General features: G+C 41.2%; 1 protein-coding gene across 1 annotated transcript; it reads right to left on the bottom strand.

Moving 5' to 3' along the window:
• Positions 1 to 1,108: 1,108 nt before the first annotated feature.
• On the bottom strand, positions 1,109 to 8,041 carry ifngr2 (interferon gamma receptor 2). Its single transcript, XM_034562143.1, has 7 exons — positions 7,854 to 8,041; positions 7,154 to 7,268; positions 6,668 to 6,837; positions 5,082 to 5,227; positions 2,816 to 2,957; positions 2,031 to 2,176; positions 1,109 to 1,768 (listed from the first exon to the last, which is right to left on the bottom strand). Exons 1-7 carry the CDS (start codon positions 7,897 to 7,899, stop codon positions 1,661 to 1,663), a joined length of 873 nt encoding a protein of 290 aa, XP_034418034.1. The 5' UTR covers positions 7,900 to 8,041; the 3' UTR covers positions 1,109 to 1,660.
• Between the last annotated feature and the right edge of the window lie 1,822 nt (positions 8,042 to 9,863).

The raw sequence follows: 9,863 nt of genomic DNA on the forward strand, positions 1-9,863 counted from the left end.
TACAGATTATTTAATACGGTGGAATAAATAAAACTATTCAACATTTCATATTGCACAAATGCAATTAAAAGAAAGAAAAGAACATAGCACATACTTTGTGTGCAGTAATTATCGACACAGACTTCTGGAGACTGAGAACCTTCGCCTTAAGAAACATCCGTTATGGAGACTGACGGTACTGGTTTGTGTGGATGATGGGGGAAAGGTACTCTGAAGATGTGTTTTTAATGCTTTGAGCAACTCAAACTGAAAACTAAAAAGAGAACTCTGCAAGGCCAGAAATCACAAGGGGTTAAATGAGAAAACATGTGATTTAGGTGAGCTGACCAATTAGTTTCATAAAAGACAAGTAGTTGACTGAGTGACCCAGCCAACATGGCACATGTTTAAGAGCCCAAATCACAAAGCTTTCATTTGAGAGTCAGGGTCAGTCTGCAAAAGGTCGAAGAGCAAAAGCCTCTAACATTCTACTAACTGATGCACAGGATTTGAACTCATCGCCTCAGAACGTTTAGGATCCTTACACAATGTTCTCTTGCAATGTTGAGATGGAGAAAAAAAACGTGGTGCTGACCAACACAACATCACGACAGCCAGAACATCCAGACTGATTGGACATCAACAGAAAGGGGTTCAGTATAATTGATTGGTTACAGTGTGACTAACAAATATGAAACTGTGCCAATGCCTTTGCTTCTGATGTCCATTTTGTTGTCGTCATAACTTATTCAGGACTGACTGAAAATGAATTCCCCGTTCCCAGTAGTGAGCTCCCAGGATGCTCCATAGATGACAGCGCGTGCCTCGGTCTTCCCTCTGAACCTCGTGCTGTTCTTGCAGGATGCTTCAGATCACAAGTTTGAAGACGTGTAAAGAAATATGCAGCCAACATTTTCCTCAATATCACAAAGCTTTGCTTTATTAAAAGGATGAGTTGGATTGTATATAATATAAATCCAAACTTGGTTAATGCTATGAGCAATATAATCTGAATCATTGTCTCTAATGCTAAAAGGTTACCGTATTTAAAAGTGCATAGAAATGTAAGTAATGTGCTTTAGCTAAAGTAGCACATCAAATCATGACGGATCTTTTTGGGACTCAACAGAACTCAAAGAAAGGGCCTGAGACAAAAACGATGGACAAGTAGACGGACATGTGGCACTGATCCTGATTGCTGTCTGCATGTGGGTTCAACTATTCAAAATAAGCCGATTGATGTCGACATCTAGTGCTCTTTCTTCTGCCGCTTTTCAAAGTTTCACACAAATTCTTCTCTTGCAATCTAGAAGTATTTCACAGATGGATGCGCATTTAAATGGGGCATGAATAAAAAAATCTAGGTATTTTGCTCAAATTGGCAATAATTTCTGTGAATCTGAAAATCCTTCTTGACTTTGGACCTCAGTGTAATTTTCTGTATTACACCCCATGAGAGTGGGGATCACAAACAGTGTGGAGCTTATGTTTATATGTGTGTATATTGAGTGGCTCTCCTTTTTCTCTCCCTCATCCCTGCAATTAAGTTTACGCCACCTAAATCCATCTCAGTGGAACATCTGGAGACGCAGACCAGATATAAATACATAGGGGTCAGGACAGGAGGTTGCAGAGCGGGTCTCCCAATCCTCACGTCTGGTCCGGTGGACGGCGGCTGCTTTCATTCTCGGAGCTCCTCTGGGGAAATGGAAGAAATAACATGGCAGTGCTCCTCTGTGTGGCTGCAGCTGGAGATGGGGAGGAGACTCTTAGGAAATGGCTCAAAGAACTAGAGGAGAGAAAAAAACAGGCAACACTATTCTTAGAAAACTGTTAGCTTGAGGATATTGTAGGTAGTATGCACACTGAATAACCAAATGGAAGATAGTTTTAGTTAGTTTTCCAGCATAAGTTGACATAATAGTCGAGCTGCTACTACGTTGAATTTGCTTTTTGGAAGTGAACAACTGTGATAAGCCTGCTTTATGTGGTAAACTGGCTGGATCGAAGGGGCCTGTGTGGTGAATGTGCTTATGGGCGGCGGTGCTCACGTCTTCTGGGATGTGGTATGAGGACAGCCACTGTTTGATTGTCCCACGCTGGAAGATGAGGAAGTATGCTAGCACAGGTATCAGAACAAGCAGGACGACGACAAGCACGACAGCTACTATAATCCCTGATTGTTTAGAGTCTTTACCTGGGAACACACACACACACACACACACACTTTAAAATGTGTAAACAGCTCTTTCAAAGTATAGTATACCTGCATTCTGTACACATGACATCTATTGCTTCTAAAAGGGGTTTTCCTGAGGACAGCGATGTCATATGTGTACAGATTGTAAAGCCCTCTGAGGATAATTTGTGATTTTAGGGTCCCCAATTAAATGTAATGAACACAATGTGGAGAAAGTGAGTGTTTGAAACATACCAAACGGAAGAAGGAGCTGCTGAAGTGGTTTCTATGGGTGTTTAGTTGTTTTTGATTAAAGGCTAAGCACATCCCAACAGCATCTGCAGAGATTGTTTAAACTCTTCCTTCCTTGTGTGTTCAAGGAAGCTTTTATATTAAATTATTAAAGAGTCCACTGCCAAACACCACCTACTACATTGTAAGAAATCCCCAAGTCAAATCATCCATATCATTATGTGCATGTATACTATCAAAACTATCAAAAAAAAGGTACAGCATCATGGCAGACTCTATTACAATGCAACCAGGTAAAGAATGTTTACTGTGTCTCAACCATGAAACTGAACAACTGAAACCATTAGCTGTTAGGAGGACAGCCAATCAGAGTAGCAAAACAAAACAACTACAAACATGTCTTACTGGACTTGGGGATGACCTCACACTGAGTGCAGGTGGCCAGTCCGACGGGCACATCAAAGTAGACGTACTGCACCTCTGTACAGTAGCGCTGTCCCTCCAGCAGCTCACGGATGGTCACTGAGGCCATAACGTCCTTATACTTCTGTTGAAGAGTGGCATAACAATAATAACACATATTACATATCTAAGGACAATATAACATATTCATTGAACAAATACTATTTGACACTCATGACCAGTAACATAGGGTGGATTGTGATGATTATCTCATGAAAACAGTCACGTTAAACCCTTAATCATTATATAATTGAAAAGTGGCAGCAGACAGTAAAATGTGGATTAGATTTGGTTTAGATTCATCTAAACTGTTACGGTGGTGTGCTTCTGGTACGAAGTGTGTTCCAAAGATGGTAAATGGACCTGAACTTGTAGAGATCTTTTCTAGTCTTCTGACCACTCAAAGCTCTTTAACACTACATGACATCATTCATACCCATTCATACACTGATGGGAGGGGCTAAGGTTCCACCTGCACATCAGGAGTAACTAGCTCCTCCCATCAGTGTGTGAATGTTAGTTACTCCTGATGTGCAGGTGTAACCTTAGCTCCTCCCATCAGTGTGTGAATGTTAGTTACTCCTGATGTGCAAGTGTAACCTTAGCCCCTCCCATCAGTGTGTGAATGTTAAGGTTCCACCTACACATCAGGATTAACTAACATTCACACACCGTAGGAACAATACAGGAGCAAAGCCACACTGAGCCACAGTCACCAAAAGAGATCTGATAAGAAATGTATAAATGGATTACAAGTGCATATTCCAGAGCTCGGAATTCTTGTAGAAACAACACGGTCTGGAACTAAAGATTTCTATAGATACCTTCAAGTTCAACACTACAGGAGGGACTGGAATGATGAAAATACTCTTATCAATATCCAAATACACAACATGTTTAGATTATCTAGATCATTTCCGAAATATACTATGAATGATACGGAAGAGGTGCAAATGTTTCACGCAACAAGCAAAACAGCGGTCACACGGAAGTGGCTGAAATCAGAGCAACCCAACATTGACGAAAAGACCGAAAAATATATCAAATGTATATTATGGAAAGGGAGTCATTTTCGCTCAAAGCCAAAATATATATTGTTTGAGGACCCTCAAACATATCAGGTCAGGCATTAGCTGAGAGAATAAATAAGTGAGAATAAAGTGTTTTTTGCAAAAGCTAAAAGGTGAAAGCTTCCCATGTTCAAACATTAATAATCACAGGTTATGTCAAGGAAAGCTCTGGAAGAGCCACACAGTAAAACACTTAGCAAACCATCTGCAATTAGTTGTTCTGCTTGATTGTGCACAATACTATGTGAATCGACTTGCAGTAATAATAATATTGTGTAAAATGATGAATGTCAAATGAATGTTATTCCAAAATGATAAATTAAAGAAGAACAGGAAATGTTGGCTATTAGAAAAGCCAGGAGGCATCCTGAATCTCTAACAGGGATCTTGCACACAACCGCCAGAGGGAAATGTTGAAAGCAGTGTTGGCAGCAATCAGTGCACGTTGGGACACGATGAAGTAAAAACAATCCCAACTTTAAGAAGTGTGCTAGCTCCGCCCAAAGATAGGTTCATTGGAAAATGTAGTTTTCAACCATATTTAGCCTTCTAGACACACAACGCTGGCATTGTTGACAGCTTCCTGCCAATCCTACCCATCAGTCGATACAGCTGTTGACATTAATGTGTATTATTTAGGTCGTCAGACAGCATCACAATGATTAAGTAGGGCTACCTAGTAAACAGGTAGCAACCATGAGTCATTCTCAAAACGACAGTAATAACTATCTCTTTGGTTGAGAACTACATGACTGCATGAGTTTAGAGAACACAGTACACGTGTAGCTGGTCATGGAGAACAGGAGGGCACTGAGACGGAGGTTTAACCCACTGAGATCAACAGTTGTGTTGTTTGCTGACCAACATGACAGGAAGAAGTGATTTAGCCATTTGTTTAGTGTGCAAGAGAGCAGCATTTCCACAGATGTAGGTAATTAACTAATTTAGGACTGGGCCATGTTCAAAGTGGTGCTCCTCCAAAAGGCTGACCACGGTGGTGTCACACGCAATCACTACATGATAGAAACTGTAGAGGACTGGGACCTGGCTTTGTTGTTACCCAGTCTTGAATCACCTACAGAACACATGCAACAGAAAGCAGCATGCGTATCTTGCTAAACTGACGTGGTTCCTCTCACCTGCCGGGGTTCTCCCTCCTTGCCATAATAAACCCTGTGTTTGGCGTGGTCTCCATGTTCCAGAGCCATACTGTGGTTCCTGCTCAAATGTACAGTCAGGGAACCCGGCCCTGCAGTCAGACTGAAGTCTGGGGTACAAGAGTCACCTGGACGAGCAGAACAGATATGAGTGTTGACAATCATGCACAGCACAGAGCTACACCATCTGTTCTCAGTTAATACTGTGGGTGTGAGATCTCCTATTTCAGACCTCATATAAACAACAAATCAATCTAGCACATCGATTTTAATAAAGTTATGAACGCTTACTATGGGTTTCTTAAGCTTTTGACACCTCACACCATGTGGTTCACACAAAGGTTAGGTTGGTTGACACCTTGACTGAGAACACTAATGTCTCCAACCAGGAAATGAGTGGTACAGTAAACAAGGAACATAATATAGACACAATTAAAACAGAGAACAACAGAGACAGCAGCTGCATTCCATATTCATGATCTATAACAAATAGGCATCATTTGTATTGCTCCAGACCCTATGTTTCACATCGCCCTTCGTTGGGTGTCTGCCAAAGCAATGAATGACATGGTTGGTTCTGATCCTAGGATATCTGTATATGCGACCAGAAGGGAGGGTCTGGGGGAAAAAGTTCTGTTTTCTAAGGAAATACTTTTAAAAAATGGCATCGGTATAAACTAATCCCAGGAAGGCTTATTGTTGTTGATAGATCCAAGGTACTCCTCTCCTCCATCCCATAGAGTGGGTTGTGGCTACTTATAAGCTGATCCTGACATTCTCTCCATGTCTCCGGATTACACTGTGGCTCAGCGACTGGCTCAGTGGTGAGCAGGGTCGTCCTTCAAATCAGAGGATCGGCGGTTCGCTCCACTAGTCCATGTTGATGTGTCCTTGGGCAAGACACCCCAACATTGCTCCCTTAGCTGGTGTACCACACCAGTATGCATCTGTCTGAACACGTGTAATGGATTTTAGACATGATTTCCCTCAACCCTAATCTGACCCACCACACGGTTTGTTACACAGAAGCATCTGTGAAGCTTCATTGGAAACTGTTTGGAAAAGGGATTGGATGAACCATCTGTCACATGTAATGGTAAAAGGACCTGTACTGGTATAGATCTTTTCTAGTCTTCCGACCACTCAAAGCACTTTAACACTACATGACATCATTCACATATTCATAAACTGATGGGAGGAGCTGAGGTTACACCTGCACATCAGCAGTAACTAACATTCACACACATTCACACACCGTAGGCACAGTTAATTAACTAATTTAGGACTGGGCCGTGTTCAAAGTGGTGCTCCTCCAAAAGGCTGACCACGGTGGTATCACACGCAATTGCTACATGACAGAAACTGTCTAATAGAGGACCATTCAGATCACTCACAACACACGGTGGTAATATGACAGTCCTAATGTGTGTTTTGGCTTTGTGCTACATTTAGGATATTATGAGAGGCAATACCACAGCATCAATCCCAGCATGCATTTAGAGCTTCTGGTACGAAGAATGCACCAGCTACACACTGCCCGGTTGCCATGGCGAGTCATGGGTTCTTACCATGCCTGCTACAGGCTTCGACTGGTGTTGAGGTCAGCCCACGTCGCTCCGCTTGCACACGTAGCATAACACAGCCGAGATCGCCCTCCGCTTTGGTAGAAATAACATTACAGCAATTCAAAGATATATGGACACAGGCTGGTACATCAGTCCACACAGCACTGTCAAAGCTGAGGACAAGGAACAGAAGAGGTACCATCAGTCCAGAATCATGTCAATACACTTTATTTACTACTTGTAACACATTTCAAACATGCAAATTGAACATAGTGTGATTTAAAAATACTGTTTGTGAAGCCAATATACATACACAGATATATATACATACATACATAAAATAAAATGAAACTACGACAGAAGAATCGGATAATTTAAGATTTGCCTGACGTGTCCAGACAAGACAGGAACTGAAGAACCTTTCAGATTCTTCTAATGCAAGTTGCAGACTGACGCACTGCAAGAGACACCACAACCATCAGACCTCACCTGCTGTACTGAACGGTGTAGGTGACCTCTTCCTGCTCGGTGGCAGCAGGCCATGTCAGCAGCCAGTTGTCAACATGGATGTTCTGTGGCGGTGCTGGTGGTATCTCAGACAGTACTGTGACAGATGGGACAGGACATGGACAGAGCAGTGGATGAGAAGATGATATTTGACAATACACAACTATATTTATGTTTCCTCCCATGGTTGATTGGGTCAATATGCTCGTCATAGAATAAATACTTGGATGCTGGGGAATTTTCATGAATCAATTTATGGTGGGAATGTCTTTTTTTCTCTAAATTCAGGCAATTCAGACAATTTGACATACATTGAATGTGTAAATCTGTTGCGTCAGCACACATGTGGTCATGACTTACTCCTCTGAAAGGACGCGTTCACAATAGTACAATACTGAGAGTTCACATGTTACTGAAAGCAAGTGAGCGTCACCACAATGCGGCTCTATGAATGGATTACAGCATTAATGCTAGCTCCAGTTATACATGAAGGAAGCTGTTCCTCTCTCTGCGCAGCTCCGTCCGGACTAACAGACAACTGCTCTGTTGAGGTCCAACAGTGGAACCCGAGAGGGCGTTAACTTGGGTTAGCACATGCGCACACAGAGGCCGCTGCCCCACATCTAGAACAAAGTTGTGTTTGTGTTGTTACCAACTGTTTACGTTAATTAATTCACGTTACCGTGACCGTGGACGGCGATTAGAGTACACAGGACAATGAACAGCATCGTGACGGCGTCATTTCACAGGGTGCGACGAGTCCCCGAACACACTTGTCTTCAAAGCCGCCACACTGCGTGTTCAACACGAGCCGGACACTTCCTCAAAGTCTGGGACGACACTCTGGGAAATGGTTTCTCCAGACGCGGAAGCACCGTTCCCGGAACGCCCCTTAAAGGAAACGTTACCAATATTACGTGTGAAATAAAATGATTTACATCCATTGGTGGTCACACCACTGAAGCCTAATTACTAATGCATTGTGATTTCATCACTTCAATGCTTCACCTGGTAAATGAGGGGCGTATGCTTTGTCTGTATTATCAAGTCCAGATATTCAAAGTGACTCATATTTTTAAATAAATGTAGAGCAGCAGTTAGTCCAACAGCGGAGCGGCAGATTCAAACACACAAGCAAAGCTTTTCTTGTTCAAAACCCCAGAAATGGTCTTATAGTAGGACATATTATTTGTATTTAGCTGGTAATATATAACTAATATCTAACTACTATAAGTAATATCAGTAGAGAGAAATAATTCTTATTTTTTTCCATTTACATGATTGTAAACATGATTACATGATTGTGATATTTAGCTATATTTATGATGATACTGACTATATCATTTATACCTTTGGGGAGGTTAGTTTTTTAATATACAAATTTGTTTTTTCAATGACATTTTCAATCTAATACCTAGTCAACCATTCATATATTGCCACAATTGTAGTATGGCCAAGTTTTATTGGCCATGAAAAAAAAGACATTCAATAGTTTCTGGTTCTTTAAAACAAAAACAAGTGTGAACTTTAAATCCATCTTATTTTACAGCATTTCTGATGCTGGATAATATATATTCACAATTTTCAACTATAAGTGTATGACTTATTGTAATATTGTAAATGTAGTATTTTATGTGTATACTGACAGTGAATTGTCTAAGTAAAACACTTAATACCAGCTGGTCTTTTCGGGCGCGATGCGTCCATCTTGATTGTTTTTTACGTACCCCTAATTTGCGCACCTTGGTGACGTCATCACAACAATACTGTTACCTCAACAGGAAGTAGTCAAGATACTACATCCCCCTTCTTTTGGAACAAAACATGGCTATAGCTGCCAAATGGAATAGTAAACATTATCCACATAAACATTTCAGAAGAAACTGTATAGAGGCAGTTCTGTATGCCAAATCTGCATGAACACTATTATACTGAAGGAGAAATGAAAACCATTATCAGTTATTAACAGCTTGTTGCTACAGAGCATTTCAACTATTTCAAACGTAACATTTTTATTTTCATGAACATATTCTTGAGTTATCACAAGTCCGATATGTCTCTAGGCTTCACTATGCGGCCTGATCTAGTGGTAGTACAGTCTGGTGTTTTTGGGACCTGTATGACCTGCAGGGTCCTGCTGGACTGTTTGAGACTCAGAGTCCTCAGGCTCCATCTGGTGGTTGTTTGGTGGAGGTACCTGGTCTGCACCACAACAATACTGTTACCTCAACAGGAAGTAGTCAAGATACTACAGTAAATATGTATTTGTAATTGTTACATTATCATCCCTTATTCTAATACATGTGTTTCTTGTATAATCATGTATCACCACTTATAACCACATATAACCACGTATCACCACCTATAGTGGCTTATAACCACGTATCACCACTTATAACCAATTATAACCATGTATCACCACTTATAACCACGTATTCAATTCAATTCAGTTTATTTTGTATAGCCCAATATCACAAATTACAAATTTGCCTCAGAGGGCTTTAAAATCTGTACACATACGACATCCCTGTCCCAGGACCTCACATCAAATCAGGAAAAACTCCCCAAAAATAACCTTTCACAGGGAAAAAAGGGAAGAAACCTTCAGGAGAGCAACAGAGGAGGATCCCTCTCCCCGGATGGACAGAAGCAATAGATGTCATGTGTACAGAATGAACAGTTACAGAGTTAC

Source organism: Cyclopterus lumpus, chromosome 21 (genome assembly GCF_009769545.1).
Source record: "Cyclopterus lumpus isolate fCycLum1 chromosome 21, fCycLum1.pri, whole genome shotgun sequence".
Taxonomy (NCBI): Eukaryota; Metazoa; Chordata; class Actinopteri; order Perciformes; family Cyclopteridae; genus Cyclopterus; species Cyclopterus lumpus.